Source organism: Apium graveolens, chromosome 5 (genome assembly GCF_009905375.1).
Source record: "Apium graveolens cultivar Ventura chromosome 5, ASM990537v1, whole genome shotgun sequence".
In the NCBI taxonomy this organism is placed as follows: domain Eukaryota; kingdom Viridiplantae; phylum Streptophyta; class Magnoliopsida; order Apiales; family Apiaceae; genus Apium; species Apium graveolens.
In genome coordinates, this window is record NC_133651.1 from 49,289,446 (window position 1) to 49,307,186 (window position 17,741).

At 34.6% G+C, this 17,741-nt stretch overlaps 1 protein-coding gene across 1 annotated transcript; it reads left to right on the plus strand.

The window, feature by feature from the left end:
- Window positions 1-16,937: 16,937 nt before the first annotated feature.
- LOC141660045 (uncharacterized) lies at window positions 16,938-17,462 on the plus strand. Its single transcript, XM_074467006.1, has one exon. The coding sequence runs from the start codon at window positions 16,938-16,940 to the stop codon at window positions 17,460-17,462; it is 525 nt and encodes a 174-aa protein (XP_074323107.1).
- The last annotated feature ends 279 nt before the right edge of the window (window positions 17,463-17,741 follow it).

The following is a 17,741-nucleotide window of genomic DNA, read 5'->3' on the forward strand; positions in this document are numbered from 1 at the left end:
CCATAGTGGTTACATATGGTTGAATTGTAGGCATAGATTGAGATAGTTCACTTTCCTTTTCTGTAGCACTCCTTGGTCTTTTTTTCTTTTACCTTCACCCTTTTTCCTGTTGCCCATAGTAGTTTTTCTTCTTTTTTCTCAACCAATTTATGTTCAGTTGGAACAACAGGCTTCTTAACTTGCCTTTTAGTTTCCTTAGTTGCCTACTTTTTCCTTGGCCTTACCCTATTGGCTTCTTCCTACTTGGCTTCTTAAAACCTTGGATGTCCACTCATCACACAGATCATTTCTCCATATCTGTAGATTCTTGCTATTCTGTCTCTCAAAGTGGCGTCCATGGATGTCTTGTAGCTGGTAATTATTTTTCCAAGAAGTTTCTCTTCATCTGGCCTGAGAGGTGCCTTATCCAGCAGCATTGAGTATTTGGTTGTAAACCTGAATGATGATGGTTTTTGCTAGAGCACCACAATTAGCTTGAATTCATTTGAACTTGAAGTTTCTCCCATTACACCATTCCCCAACTTCATTTCTCCTAAAGTTAGTGGCCTCAACTGTGTGATGTGCTTTACAGATTTTGATTGTTGTGTAGTTGAGCCAAAAACTCGAGCAATTCTATCATCTATCTTCTTTTGCTTAGCTTTAAGTTTCAACTCAGTTGCAACTAGATTGATAAGGTCTATGCTTTCCAGCTCCCCCTTTTCTAGTGGCTTGGCATGATAATAGAGAGAACTATTAGTTTTGAGATGTGAACATGCACATCCTTCTCCCCCTTTTTGTTATCATCAAGTTGATGGATAAGAGTTAAAGTTTGTGCAGCCACCAGCTGTTGGAGCAATTGAGTCCGAGTGTCCTGATTTTGAAGTATCTTGGACACTGAGTTTTCAACATTTGACATCCTTGTACTCAAGGCCTCAACTTTTCTTGCTACGTCCCTTTCTTTCTTTAGCTTTAGCTGAATTTATCTCATTGTAGTTTCAGGAAGTTTATCATCAAGCCTTGTGTACATATCCTTCTTCACTTCATCAATAGAAATTTTGAGACCATCCAATTCTAGATCCTATTTTAGATTTGAATTCTGTGAAGTTGGAGGGACTCTAGATGTGCTTGGAGAAGTGATCTTGTACCAATATTGGTGGAGGCTTCTAGAGCTGCTTGAGTTTGATTGATTAACTTGAAGAGTATTGAGTTGAAGTGATGAAAGATGCATTATTTGCTAAACATCCAGTCAGGTGTATCATTTGTAGAACTAGGGCCTTCTTCTCCCCCAATGTTCAGGCCAGCTTCCTCATCAAAATCCTTACCAAATTCATCATTATCAGCTGTAGGAGGAAAGGTTAAAATTGTATCTTTGGCTCTTTGCATAGATGCAGTTATGTGAACTAGATTCAAAGTCTTCTCAACCTCCTTATTGCCCTGAACAACCAAAGTTTGATAGGATATAACAGGATGAGTAAATGTCTCAGCATCCAAAGAAATAAAATCTAAAACAACTCTGTATTCTTGCAGATATAGTCTTTTCTCTTCAGCATCACTGACATTCATTAACTCACTAGCAATGGTTGCCATCCTTATTTCTCCTGTACCTTCTTTTCTCTCTTGATCTCTCTTTTCTTACATCAGCGGCTCCCCCTGAATCACACCACTCACACCCTCACCTTTACCTACTAAGGCGGGACTCACTCACTCACTTTTCTGTATGTTCGAGCAATTCTATTCCAGTGTTTGGTATATAGTGTATATTTATTTGTGGGGGAGTCTCGTATTTGTGTTGTTTAGTATCTGGGTATTTGACAATCAATGATATACAATGGATAAGGTAGAGATCTCAAATATCAAATGATATGATCAGGATTTAAGGTTAAGCAACTCAACTATCACATGCTAACATTAGGTATAACTCAGGTATATTTAAAGCATTTGCAACATAAAACCTGAACATCAGGGTATACTTGTAATATATCTCAAGAAGGTTCAAGAAATACTTGCCTTATCATGAATGATTTCCAACTTCACTTGTACTCGTCTAACGGTTCCACTCAACAACCACTTGTCTGTTTTTTCTATGCTTCGCTTCTACTCACTGATCACTTACTTTCTTTTTCTATACTTCAGTTCTATTTACCGACCACTTGCTTTCTTTTTTTATGTTTCGATTACACTTCCAGGAATCACAAATACCTATCAATACTCAATCTCATATTATTCTAATCGTCATATAGACGTCAAAAGCTTTTATTTACCCTTCGTTCTACCTTAATCCGATTTACGGATTGAAAGTTATGACCAAAATAGTCAAGCAACGAATATACAGGCATATTACAAATCAACCAGATAACACATAGCACGTAGCACGTAAGATATTCGATAAAGATAATTTTCAAAAGATGGTTCATGGTTAAAATGATTTTTTCGGGTATTTAATACAAATTTTTAAATATATTTCGGAATTAAAACGGGTTCCAAAATCATTTTATAAATAAATAATAGGTTTCAAATACCCGAATCTAACTTTAAAATTATTTAATAATATTTATCGAACCTCAAACATAATTTAGAAAAATATTTTAAAGCTCGAAACTATTTTTTGGAATTTTTAAATCAAAAGAAATATTTAAATCTAATTAAATAATCAAGTAAAATTATTTAATAACTAGTTAAATCAATTATTCAATTATATTTAAATTAATCGACCAATTAAATAATTAATTATTAATTTAAATTAATTAAATAAATAATTTAGATTTATTTTTGAATAAAAAAAATTTAAAATTAAAATAATGATTTATGGAATTATTTAAATATTAAAAACAATTTTCTGTAATTGAAATAAATGGATAATAGAATCTTTAAAGATTTTTAAAATTGAATATAGAATTTACAAATTTTGCAAACTACAGGGGATGAAAGTGTAATCCCCCCCGGTCGTCGGTCCCGACGAACCGGCGGCGGCGACTCCGCCTGCCGTCTCTCCCATACCCAGAAAAATGAAAATAGAATATTTAATCGTTAAGTATTAATAAAACTGATCTAATGTGACTACAAGTGTTCCACCTTAAAACATCTGCTGTTACTGCTTCAAAAGTTCTGCTACAACCGAAATTATATTAAAATAATATTAATTAAGGAACAAACTATTAGAAAATGTGGGTATAGCACCCCACATTGTTGAGTCATTTTGAGCCGCGCTTGAGTGGTTGGTTGTTGCGTGTGTGCAACGAGTGACGCTTGGAATGTGTTCTCCTTCACGAGAGCTTTCTGAGGCACTTTGAATCACTCAAAATGATTAAGGGATGAGTGAGATATGATTATCAAAAGATGGTCCCTTAAGAGTGAAAAATGAGTTATAAAACCTTAAGTCCTACATTGAAAAGGAAAAAAGTTTTCCTTAGCTTTATATAGAAACACACATATGTAGTGCTCACTTGTGTTGTCTATGTGTTGCTGCATCACCTACGCGGGCGCGCCGGGGGGGTGCAAATTGTGGGATTTTGAGGGGAAATCTGAGGCTTCACAATCCTTTGGGCATTCCGCGTGTGGGACCCGCGAACATGAATGTGGCAGAAAATTGGCCCGAATAACGTAGGACTAGTTTTGCTAATATATATTTTCGTTGGGCCTGGGCTCAAATAAATTGACTTATGTTTTTTGTCAGTCGAATTAATTAATTAATAATAATTAGTTGACCACCGACCTAATTACACTGACCTAATTAATTAAAGCGTTTTAATTAATTATGACAATTGTGTAGCGCACAAGTTTTTCTACCCTATGTAAACACCTCTAGGGCGTTAGGGTTAAACACAAAAACATACACAGCCGTTCCTAAACACGTATCCTCTAACCCCTGATAGTTTCTTGCTCGCTTTCAAGCTCGCTGAGAGTGCTGACCTTCGGTGTCGCCACTGCAATCCGTTTTATCGTGGGAGGCTTTTTACTCGCACAATACGGTGTGGGCTAATAAGCTTTAAGGAGACAGTTCCATACTGGACTCATGTTTTTATATCCTTCGTAATACGCTTCCTGTCTCTGTTCCTTTTCTGTTATTCGATTATTTGTTCTGCACGCACACACCTATACGTATATTTGTTTCCGCACAGATTGTTGGTAACAATCCTAAAGCTTATCATTTTTTCAATCTGTGACTGTTAAATCTGTTTTGTGTGGTTTTTTGTTTAACAGACTAATGGAGAATGTGAACAATATGATTGGTAACGATGTGGTTGATCCCAACGCACAGATTGTAACATCTAATGGTATTTGATGAGTGTCAGCCGACGGTTGGACATGTGCCTCCGGGACTTGTGCCTTGTGGAAGAACGCCTTGGGGACATACTGGTCGTTGGACAGTTCAATGTGCCTCTTGGACAGAATTTCGTACCGGTGTGGTCTATTGGTGTGCAAACAACGGTAGTACAGACTCCTGTTACGATTGTCACATTTGTTGTGCCTACTGTATATACGGCACCTGGTGTGCCTACTCATCCTGTATCACCTACTCATCCTGCTGTGCCTACTGCACATGCTGAGAAACCTGAGAAGTTCAATGGATCGAACTTCAAACACTGGCAACAAAAGATGATGTTTTTTATGACCACACTGAACCTTGATTGATATCTCAAGGAGGAAGTACCATTGCTCACTGCTGAGAGTGATGTGCAGACTGTGTATGCTGTGGATGCCTAGAAGCACGACGATTATATCTGTCGGAACTATGTGCTAACCTATTTGGCTGATACATTGTATAATGTTAATTGCTCAAAATCTTCAGCTAAGGTCTTATGGGAATCACTTGACCATAAGTATAAAACCGAGGACACTGGGGCAAAGAAGTTGATTTTTGGTCGCTTTCTTGATTACAAGATGATGGATTCTAAGACTTTGGTCAGTCGGGTGCAAGAACTACAAGTGATCATCCATGATATTTATGCTGAGGGGATGGTCATAAGTGAGTCCTTCCAAGTTGTTGCTGTGATTGAAAAGTTACCGTCTGGTTGGAAAGATTTCAAGAACTACCTGAAGCACATTGTTAGTCCCTAACAATGCAACAAGAATTACCGAAGGGCGGTTGAATGGAATTCTTGAACCTTTTTCAAAAATATATAATGTTCTATCTTAATAATATATAAGTGTTTGATTTGCAAAGTGCGGAATAAGAAGTTAGTAAAATCAAAACACAAGTAATTAAAAACACACAAGTCTTTAAAAACTTTCTGGTGGATTTGAATGTATCCACCAGAGATATATTATATCAAGAGAACTCTGTGTAGCAAGATTAGCTCACAGCTGCTTACAAATATGAACAACTAAGTTTACAGAGAAATGCTAAGGATGCAGCTTACAATTGTTTCTCTGAGATGATGTTCTTAGTCTTGTTGTTCAGTTGTACTATTTGCTACTTCTTGGTTTATATATCACCAAGATTATAAAGTAATAAGACAAGATAATAAAACAAAACCTATCAAGTCTAATACTATGCTGCTTCATTACTCTATTCTAGCATGTTTGAATATCTTCATAATAGCATGGAAATGGTAATGGTTCTTTATTCTCTAAAACCTAGTTGAATAGGCTTCCACATTTCTTTTGCATACACTTGACGCATGCGACTGTGTTGTCATTGTCAACAGATGTTTGAATTGATTATCCATCGGGTGCATTATCATCCATCGGGTTGCCTTGTTGATCATCCGTCGAATGACATTATTGTTTATCCGTCGGGTAGCTATCTGGCACTTGACTCCATTTCATTTATGCAGAATTACAAGATATCATCTATGTACAATTAATCAACCTATTATGCATATCTAATTAAAGTCAACATGACTTGAGTGCTACTATAGAATCTAAACAAGGTGTATATAGAAATGTGCTACAGACTCATTATTACACAAGCTACTCTTTCGATGGATAATAAATCATCATCCGTCGGGACTATATTGAGTCATCCGTCGGGACCATATTCCTTATCCGTCGGGACCATTCATGACGTGCTATCTAATAAAATGATACCTGATGTCAATGTGCTTTGTCCTCGGGTGCTGCAGAGGGTTGTTGGTGATGGCTATTGCACTTGTATTGTCACATAAAATAGGAATTTTGTTCAATACAGAGCCATAGTCTCGTAGCTGGTTCCGAATCCACAAGATTTGAGCACAGCAGCTTCCAGCAGCAATATATTCAGCCTCGGCCGTTGAGTTGGAAACTGTTTGCTGTTTCTTGCTGTACCATGAGACTAGTCTGCTACCTAGGAATTGACAACTCCCTGAGGTGCTTTTCCTATCAACAACACTTCCTACATAATCTGAATCTGTATATCCAACAAGGTTAAAACCAGATTCTTTAGGGTACCAAATACCTAGATTTGGTGTTCCCTTAAGATATCTTAAGATTTGTTTAACAGCAACGAGATGAATATCTCTAGGATCCGCTTGGAATCTTGCACATAAGCATGTAGCATACATAATATCTGGTCTACTTGCAGTAAGATAGAGTAACGAGCCAATCATAACTCTGTAGCTTATGACATCTACCTTAATGGAGTTTTCACATGGTCCAAGCTTGACAGCTGTAGTTGATGGAGTCCTTGCTGATGTAGAATCCTCTAGATTGTACTTTTTGAGGAGTTCCTTGAGATACTTGGATTGACAAATAAATGTTCCATCTAACCTTTGATTTACTTGTAATCCAAGAAAGAACTTCAGCTCTCCCATCATGCTCATTTCAAACTTGTTGTGCATTAACTTAGCAAATCTCTTACAGAGATTATCATTAGTAGACCCAACTATTATATCATCCACATAGACTTGGACTAATATAGTATCATTCTTATGTTTTTTAGAAAAGAGGGTTTTGTCTATGATACCTCTAATAAAGCTATTTCCAATAAGAAATTCAGAGAGAGTGTCATACCATTTTCTTGGAGACTATTTGAGCCCATAGATAGCCTTGAAAAGAAAGAAGACAAAATCCAAATGATCTGGATCTTGAAAACCAGAAGGTTGTTCTATATATACCTCTTCATCCAGCTTTCCATTTAGAAAGGCGCTCTTGACATCCATTTGATAAACTTTAAAGTTTGAGAATGCTGCGAATGCCAGAAATATCCGGATGGCCTCAAGTCTAGCCATTGGAGCATAGGTTTCATCATAATCAATGCCTTCAGCTTGAGAATACCCTTTTGCTACCAGTCTTGCCTTGTTTCTTGTAACCACACCATCTTCATCTAGTTTATTCCTGGATACCCACCTAGTACCAACAGCTTTCTTGTGTGTAGGTCTAGGTACCAGTTTCCAGACTTTTTGACTTTCAAACTGATTGAGTTCATCTTGCATAACAATGACCCAATCTGGATCAGTTAGTGCTTCTTCAATCTTCTTAGGTTCCATCTCAGAAAGAAATCCTGAGAACAGACACTCATTTTGAGTAGCACATCTAGTTCTGACTCCAACATCTGGATCACCAATAATCAACTCAAAAGGATGAGCTTTATTCCAGACAGTCTGTCTTGGAAGATTTGATCTTGATGATTCACCTTGAAATTCATTGGGATGTTGTGTCCTACTAGATGATCCTTCAGTATCTCTCCCTGAGTTGTTGCCATGTTGACTTGAAGATTCTCCGTCAATAGCTTCAATCAATGTACGATTCTTCCTTTCTACCACTCCATTTTGCTGAGGGGTTCTAGGAGCTGAAAATTGTCTGGTAATCCCTTTGTCTGTACAGAATCCATTGAGAAGTGAATTCTTGAATTTTGTTCCATTATCTGACCTTATTGCTCTAACAGGGACATTAGAATCTAACTCAATCATCTTGATATGATCAATCACAACTTGTGGTGTTTCATCCTTAGAGTGAAGAAATAAAACCCACGTATACTTGGAATAGTCATCAACTACCACAAGACAGTAACACTTCTTTGACATCGAAAGGGCACTAACTGGTCCAAATAAATCCATGTGCAATAATTGCAAAACACAAGTTATGGAAGATGTGTCAGTGCCTCTGTGACTTGCTTTCTTTGACTTTCCTTTCTGGCAAGCCTCACATAGTCCTTTTGGAGAGAATTCCAGCTGAGGCAGACCACTTACCAATTCTCTTTTTATAATAGAATTCATTGTTTTAAAATTGATATGAGAAAGTTTCTTGTGCCATAGCCAACTCTCATCTGACGATGCCTTTGCATAGAAACAATTGACTTCAGGATTGCTTCCAGAGTTCATGTCAGCTACGAACAGATTTCCTTTCCGGATTCCCATCAAGGAGGGTTTTTCACTTTTCTTGTGCAGAATCTGACACTTCAGCTTGTCGAATAAAACATTGTAGCCGTTGTCACAGAACTGACTAATGCTAAGCAAATTGTGTTCAAGTCCGTGAACAACATATACATTTTCAATGATAACATTTCCAGCTAGCAAACAGCCATATCCCTCCGTTAAACCTTTGCTGTTATCTCCAAAGGTAACCACTGGGCCGGCTTTCTCAACCACATTTGATAGCAGGGCTCTATATCCGGTCATATGTCTTGACGGTCCGCTGTCAAGAATCCACACTACCGGTTGTACATGTTTAATGCCCTGCAATACAAATGGATTAGACCTTCTTCGGAACCCAAGCTTGGCTGGGTCCGGCATATTTGTAAAATTGGCCTTTATCAGGCAAAACAACATTCTTAATTTTAATATTCTCAACTTTCTCAATGACTGGACATTTGACCTTGTGAACAACCTTGACAGATTTCTGTTTAGGCTAAGGCACAAATGTCTCCTTTCTAGCTTTAGGAGGACTAGCAGTCTTAGACCTATCATGCTTTCTATTATTCACATGCTGACGAGGAGTAGTCTTATCATTAGAAATATGCTTACCATTAAAATAAGCATACATCAGATTAAAAGCACAAGACATACAATCATGAACACCACATGCTTTATGAGAGGGATTAACAATAGGCAACTTATGCATGGTAGACATGACATTTGTGTTATCCAACTCATGTGTCTTTAATTTACTCTCAGTTGCTTTCACAACCTTGACTGGAACTTTTGACACAATTGACTTGGAGACAGCTTTCTCATTAGCATTATCTTCAGCACAGATTTCTTCTTGAATAATAAATGAGGTCTCATCAAATGGTTCAGCAATTGATTCTTTATAGAGGGGTTCATCAACACCCTTAAGCACATGTGGTACTTCCCTACCTTTAGCACAGACATGAGGAGGGGAGTTTATGCCTAATTTTCCAATAGTAGCATTGTAATAATAACCTATTCCAGATGTTTGATTAACAGCTTGCTTATTGTAAAACTCTTTGGACTTCGAACAAGAATTAAAGTAAGCTTTAACCTTAGCCTCAAGACCGATGATCTTGTCTTTGAGAATAGTTTCAAGTTGTCTATAACAGTCAACTCTATTCTCTAGAAAAGATACTTGTTCTTTTAATTTATCTTGATTAATGTGCACAAGTCTTAATTCGTTGACCTCTTTCTCAAGGTCTTTAATTTGTTGATTTAATAATTCATTATCACGACGAGCACAATCTAAGGAACCTCCTAGTTGATAAACTAATTCAGCATCAGTAAATTTTACCTATTTTCTTGACGATGAGGTGTTTGCATCACTAGCCAAGAGAGCAAGATTCCCAACTTCTTCATCTTCACTGTCAGTATCATCCTAGCTTCTTCCCTTTGCCAGGTAAACCATTTCAGATTTAATCTTCTGATTAGAATCGTAAGAGTTCTTGCTAACTTGTTTTGGCTTCCTGCATTCTGTGGCAAAGTGTCCCAACTCATTGCAGTTGAAGCATCGAATGGTGCTTCGATCAACCATCCCTGTTTTATACCCGCCACTGCTGGTGTTAGAGGATGAAGATCCACCTTTCTGGAATCTGTTGTAGTTGGACTTATACTTGAACTTTGGATTCCTTTTGAATCTGACATTTGAGAATCTCTTGACAATAAGGGCCATTGACTCATCCTCCAATTGCTCCAGTTCTTCCAAGGAATAATAATCATCTCCTGATTGATTTGTAGTAGGAGGATCAAATTCTGCTACTATCACATTTTCTTCAACCTTGGAAGACTGTACCATTCTTTCTGACTGTTGAGATTGTTGTTGATATTGTGGTTGTTGTTGTTGTTCATCAGCTACTAGAGCAGTAGACGTGCTGACCACTCTTCCTTTCCCGTAAACTTCCTTCTGCTGAATCTGCTCCAATTCATAAGTCTTTAACACACCATAGAGCCTTTCCAAAGAAATCTCACTCAGATCTCTTGCTTCTCTTATGGGAGTGATTCTATGTTCGAGATGAGTTGGCAGTGTTAAAAGGAACTTTTTGTTGACCTCCCTGATGGAATAGTATTTACCATTAATGTTCAGGTTGTTGATCAATACATTGTACCTCTCAAACACTTCAGTGATTCCTTCTGCTGGATTGGATTTAAAGTATTCATACTCAGAGGTTAGGTATTCTAACTTGTTCTCCCTAACTTCCTCTGTGCCTTCATTAATAACCTCAATAGTTTCCCATATATGTTTGGAATCTTTACAATTCATCACATGTCTATTCATCAAGGGATTAAGGGAATCTACTAAAATTAATTTAAGGCTAGCATCCAGGGAGGATTCTTCTATTTCAGCAGGAGAGAAATCCTCAGGATCTTTCACATAAGTTCTTGCTTTGGTGATCACCACATCATTTTCTATTACCTCTGGTTCAATAACCATAGGAATTTTTGGACCCTTCTTTAACACTTGCTGATATTTGGGATTAGCAACTTGTAAAAACAATAGCATCTTCTTCTTCCACATAACATAATTTTCTTTATCGAAAAGTGAAATTTTAACGGTTCCAACTTTTGGTGTAGTCATTATGAATTTTTTTTTTTGAGTGAATAAAAAATTCAAGGAATGAAAGAAACACAAAAGTCTAGGATCTAGATTTGTACGTTAATCAGAAGGCTCTGATACCAATTGTTAGGTCCCAATTTGTTTGTAGAAGGGGGGTTGAATGCAAACAATACCGTTTAATCGAATAAAATGTGGAATAAAAAGGTGAAACAAAATTCAAGTTAAATAAAACTTTTATTAAACTTGAAAGGTGTTACAACAACGGTATCTGTTACAAGGGATTAATCTCAAATCAATTATTACAAATCTAGAATAAATTCGACATGAACTTTTTCTATTTTTGCAATGAAAAGATCAAATGCTAAATGTGATTTGAGATTAAGTTCTAGGGATTTTAATCCGCTAGATTGTTACACAAGAACAAGATAAATAATTCTAGTGGTTTGGATTTAACTTTATAATCTAGAATTTTGATCTTGAATAAAGCAGATGAAAAATGAAATAATTTGCTTTTGTTTCTGCTGAGTTCTTGACTTGTGTATTCTGTTGAATTATTGCATGAATGTCTTCTGCTGTGTTTTGTTGTTTAAGTAAACAAAACAATCCAGTTGAGTCAGCAAGACTTTCGGCAAGACAATTAAATGAACTGGCATGATAATCCATTTGAACTGGTAGGACTTTCGGTGAGACTATCCTTTTGAACTAGCAAGACAATCCCAATAGCTAGAAAGACAATCAGAATGAACTAGCAAGACTTTCGGTATGACTATCAATTGTCATACCGATTGTCATAGTAGTTCAAATCAAATTGTCTTACTGAATTATTAATAGATTTTAATCTAATAACAATTCTGAAAATCATTAATATTAATTCTGAATTAATTAATCAATTAATTCAATTAATCAATAAATTAATCTTTGTAGATATAATTTATTTTCTTAATTAAATTATTTGACTTAATTAATTAATAGAGAATTAATACTAATCTTGAGCAGCAACCATTCTTCTGAAAATCTTCTGAAAATTACTGTCAATTATGAATCAATTCCACCACTTCAATGTTGACACTCGATGTACTGTCTGGTTCATGAATGACTAACTTCCGTGACGTTTCTTCAAGCCTTGACCTTGATACTCTTGATTTTCTTCAGACTAAATCCTTGTAATTAATTGATACCCTGACGAGATCTCTGTCACTTGATTAAATCCACAATCTTGATTTATATCACTGAGGCTTGATCAATTTCTTGAGCTTCTTCTAGTGAATTAAGTCTTCAAGTATGTAGATGAATAATGTTTCTTAACCCTTTGACAGATGTTACTCTGTGAGATCTCTCTGACGATAGATCCACTATTTACTTATTACATTCTTATTTGAGTTGAGTTAAATCCTCGAATAAACAAATAGGCTATGACATATGCCTTTCAATATTTTAAAAAATAACTAATTTACGACCCTTGACCTTGAAAAAGCTCAAGAACCTCAAAAATATTTGTAATTATATGGATACACGTATCTAGGATCGAAGTCTATAACACATTAAAATAGTCACCAAAAATTCTTCATGGGTGGGGCTGAAGGGATGCCTTTATTAAGCTCTTAAAGTCGGTAAAACACTCCATAAACTAGACTCACTGGTGACCAAATATGTATATTTTAGTAAATTTTTAAGCAAGTGGCCTAGATGCTTTTAATGTGATACAACCAAACAAAACTACTTTGAAAGTATGTAGAAACAGGGTGAAGTGCACAAAGTTAAATTCAAAATTAGGCCAACACACTTGAAATTGAGGAGAAATTAAGCACTAAAACCATAAAACACAAAATTAAATTATGTTTAATCACAAAAAATGTTTAGAGGCGAAATCGAATTACTCTTTTTAAAACAAAGTATCAAAAGCTAAATTTTTTAAACAAAAGAAACACTACTACGTAGTTATTTACTCTGATGCAATTTATTCGTACCAAATTCAATATAATACTATTAAAATAAACTAGGATTAAACTGTCATTTTTTTATTATTTAATTTGTTTTACATAATTCTCTAATCAAAATAAATACAATTGATCGGTCAGGATAAATAATTTTGGGAAGAAAGCCGCCACAATGTATTGGGACATGACAACCAAGATAACAATAGTTGTTCCTTTTGATTTTGGACACGTATGTTTAGATGGATGGTAAATATAGTTTTATAATATTTTTTGAATATATTTTTTGACTAAAGGTTTTAATATTAAAATTTAATATACAAAAATAGAGTTTCCCAAAAAAATTATATATTTATATGGTCAGTGCATTACAACGAAAGATAAATATTTAAAATGTATATGAATACCCGAATAAGTGAATAAATTCAGGCTCAACATTAGGCCTAAATCCTCGAAATGGCGTGAAAATTAACTCAAAAGTAAATAATTAAGGACTATTTTCCTTGCAATTAATTAAGTAATGAAAAAGTTTTAAGGTTAAATCAAATCATTTTTTTCCTCAAAAGTAAATGATTAAGGACTATTTTACTTTTAAAAGAAATTTCGGACCAAATTTGAATAATGTAATATTGTAATAAACTATATTTTATCTATGATTTTTTTCATTCATCCTTAATTTTTAACATAATTCCCATATAAAAACAAATAAAATACAATTATGACAAAAGGGTCACGCTAGGATGTTTTTTAATGGTCTCCGGGGTAAAATATATTTCATATGTATTGGAGATATGCTCTTCGTCAGAAGTTTACAAGCAATCTTTGAAGTTATCCATATATATTAGTATATGTATATCATAGTATATGTATATCAGTGGTCCAATACTAACTGCCACCAATAATTTCATCTTAACTAGTGACACATTTAAATTTACTTGCGAGGAATAAAAATGGAAGCACTAATGTCACAAAGCTCCTACAACCACAAAGGGGTTCTTCTTTGGTGAGACCTGATGTTTTTTAAGGCTATTGATTATGCATATGTTAACATCATTAAAACATGACCTAACATGACCTCCCTATCATGTGAAGTATGTTCCCATGACACCAGATGTTCCTCAACACTATACCAGGAAAGAAAAATCAGAATGTCAGAATCTGAGAAAGCTTCAATGCTTAGGAATGCAAAAGTCAAAAATATTCTGCACAATAATTTGGACAATGTGATGTACAAGATGATTGCCTGCCAGACTGCAAAAGAGATATGAGATGTCTTGGAGACTTAGTGCCAAGCTACAATGGCAATAAAGAAAAACAGAAGAATTGTTTTTGTGCAAGAATATGAGAAATTTAATGCCAAGGCTGATGAGTCAATTACTCACATCTATGATAGATTCCTGACACTGCTGAATGATCTATTATTGGTTGTAAAAGATTATGGAAGAGAAAACTCAAACAACAAGTGTCAAAGAGCTCTTCCTGAAGATTGGGATACTCAAGCCTCTATAATCTGACATTAGTATTACCTTGATTTACTGACACTGGATGAAGTTTATAGAATGCTGAAAATCCATTACTTGGAGATCCAACAAAGAAAAAATAGGAAAAGTCAGAAAATGAAGGTTGTAGCTCTAAAAGAGAAAGCTCTAGAAGAAGGAAGGTAATTCAAAAGTCAGATCCTGACACTTAATCATCCGACCTTGACATAGATACTGATGAAGATTCTGATATTAAATCTGATGATCCGTAAGTTATTGATATGGAAGCAATGCTGGTGAAAGGCTTTAGAATGACGAGGCTTGCAAAACCACAAAGGAAAGGTGGTTTCAACAAGAAGTACTCTAGAGATGGAAAAGGCAAATTTATAAGAAATGAAGGACAGTACTCCAAGGGAAGGAAGTTTGATAAAGTCAAGGTGACTTGCACTACAAGAAAAATATCAATAGACATCATACATTAGACATCGGTTGACAGTGCATTGATGTTAATAGTGTTAATGACATCACCCCGTGATTTTCTGATGTCTTTGTTATTTCAAGACATTGGTTATTATTAAACCGATGTCTAAACTTCATAAAAAAAAATTCGCGCCCACCTTTATTTTCCCACGTAGTAAAAATCCCGTTCACTTTTTGTTCCGAAATCCCCCCCCAAAATTTTACACCCTTAACCAATTTTTTGTTCCCCTCATTCCTCACTTTAGACAATTAAAAACTAAAAACTAAAAACTAAAAATTAAAAATTGAAAACTACATTCTCTTTCTACTCATTCTCTCTCGAACCCCTCTCTCAAACCTCTCCCTCTCTCGAACCTCTCTCTCTCCGCTTACAATCTCTCTTAACTCCGCTCACCATCTCAACTCCTCTCACATCTCTCTCGATTGGTCACAATCTCTCCGCTCACAATCTCTCTGTTAAGCTTCTCTTTTTAAGCTCTATACTTCGATAAGTATTCTATGTACTCGAATCGAACTAGTCTTTTCTGCATGAAGACCAGTTTTACAAATTGAGGGTTTTTGAATTTGACACCCTAATTTTGTAAATTGGGGTTATTTTCAATTCCAAACCCTAATTTTTTTATTAATTCAATACCTTTTGAAGTTCCTAATACTTTTTAATTTTTTGTATACATGACCTATTTTGATAAAAAGAAACAAAATTTTAGGTAATTTGGGTGTTTTTGTGTATACCTTTGTAAATTTGTTCATTTTTTTATTTTTGTAAATTAGGTTTTCATTTGTTTGTACTTTTGTAATTTTTGACTTATTTTTGCTGAAAAATTGGGATGTTTGATTTTTCGATCGTCGGTTAGTTTCCTTTTTTTAACTCTGTTTAATTTTGTTTGAGTTTTTTTTTTATTTTTGTAAATTGTTGTAGTTTGAGATTTTATTTTTGTAAATTATTGTAATGAGATTTTAAATTGTTGTAGTTTCCTTTTCTAACTTTAACGTGCACTTAAAAATATTTATAAATAAATGGTGAGAGGTCGATATCGATGTGTAAGCTATGTTTAAAAATAATATTTTTTTCCTCCTCATTAATTTAGCAAAATTCTCATATAAAAATGAATAAAATACAATTGTGGTAACAAGGGAGGTATTTTAATGGTCTCCCCTCCAAAATACAATTGATATCTTAGAACAAGATTGGTTGTAAAATTAGTATTATTAGCCCAACTTTTATTTTTAGGGTGATCGCGTCCAAATAAAATATACACCCTTTTAAGTTAAATATAATTCATTTACCTTCTTGGACTATTATCGGCTAAATTGTTTGGTATAGAATACCTAAATCCTATGTAAAAAACTAGAGTTAAGGCCCAAATATCAATCAGCATGGATCTCCAGGCATGTCTTTCAACCAATGAATTTTCATAAACTCCCAAATCCCAATTACGCCTACTTTGAGAATAATTTATTTTTTTCATTAAAGCATAAATAAATATTAAGAAACACCCAATTATTTACAAAGTTATGTAAGTATGAGAATAAAATCTCTTAAAAATATATATAGAGATATATACTCTATCAAACACACTTTTTTGTTATATTCATAACAACAATCAAAGGATAAAGTTTAGAAACTTTCCTTATTAGGGTAAGTAAAATGAAAATAATATTATGAATAAGAGAGTAAATAGATTTATTTCATACATATATATATATAGGATAAAAATAGTTAAATTTAAATGTATTTTAACTATTAAACTTTTTCAATCTCATGACCACATGCTTATACCATGCTAATTCTAACAAACAAAATGAGTACACACTAATCATTTTTAAGAAAATATATAGAATGTAATATTCTCAACAATAAAAAAATTGAATGTACCATTTGTCTCAAGATATTAGAAATGTTGACCGGATTTGATGCATATATGATTACATATTTATTGAGTATAAACATTCAAATTGAAAAAAATTAAATGGGAAGAATATTTTTATATGAAAACCATTATAACCTGGCCACCTATACAAATATAAAAAATACAATGTTAAAAAATGTATTCTTATTCTTGTTTTTCTTGATCAGTGCTCAAATATGTTACATTCATATCCTAACATTTTCATAATAAATATAATCTCTCCTGCGCATCCTCTTCACAACAAAACAAAGTTGTAAAAGCATATTCTCCTCAAATTCCCTAGCTAGACTGAAATGCATACATCTACTATTACCACTGACTGCCAGTTTTGTGGCAACAGATTAAAGTGGTTCAAGCACCACATCCTGCACTTGGGAACCAACAAAACCGTTTGCACAGATTGCGTTATCTATCTCCATGCTCCTTCCTTGTGTCCAGTTTGTTTTATCGTTCATGAAAATCCAGAGAAGCTTATCACTTCAAATGTTGTGGTGTCTTGCGTGAGATGCTACTCATCTTCTCACTTAAATTGTATTGGTTCTCACCCCCATGCTCCTTATCTTTGTGTCATGTGTTTAAACCACAATTCGCCTCTCCTAGTTCTTGGTGATTCCAATGGAGGAAAGACAGTAGATAAGAATACTGCCAAAATTTTCCTTGCTGCTTGCAAAATTTCAGCAGGTAGCATAAAGAAGGCGGCTGTGACTGCCAAAATGGAGATGGAGGCTAGGGCCAAAGAGGCCATTGATGCCAGAGAAATGGCTCTAAAAGCCATTGAACACGTGGAGCATCTTAGAAGAAATAGTGCTAGTACATAAACAATAATAATATGATAAAGGGAATATGAAATTTATATTTCAATTTTTTATTTTCTCAAAGCAATATACAAGTTTGATTTCTTATTATTTTAGTGTACCAAGTAAGAATTTTTTAAATTTATTGAGTTATATGTTGTGTGGTTAATTAGGAATTGTGTCTATTAGTGGTAAGCAAAATTAAGTATTTATATTATGTAATTTTAATACATTATATTAGTTAGAGGTGCACTTTTCTCAATATGTGATCACTCTACAAGTGCATGCAACCCAAGTTATGTC

Bases quoted from the DNA above. Each gene is read 5' to 3' on its own strand.
- LOC141660045 (XM_074467006.1), top strand. From the start codon at position 16,938: ATGCATACATCTACTATTACCACTGACTGCCAGTTTTGTGGCAACAGA.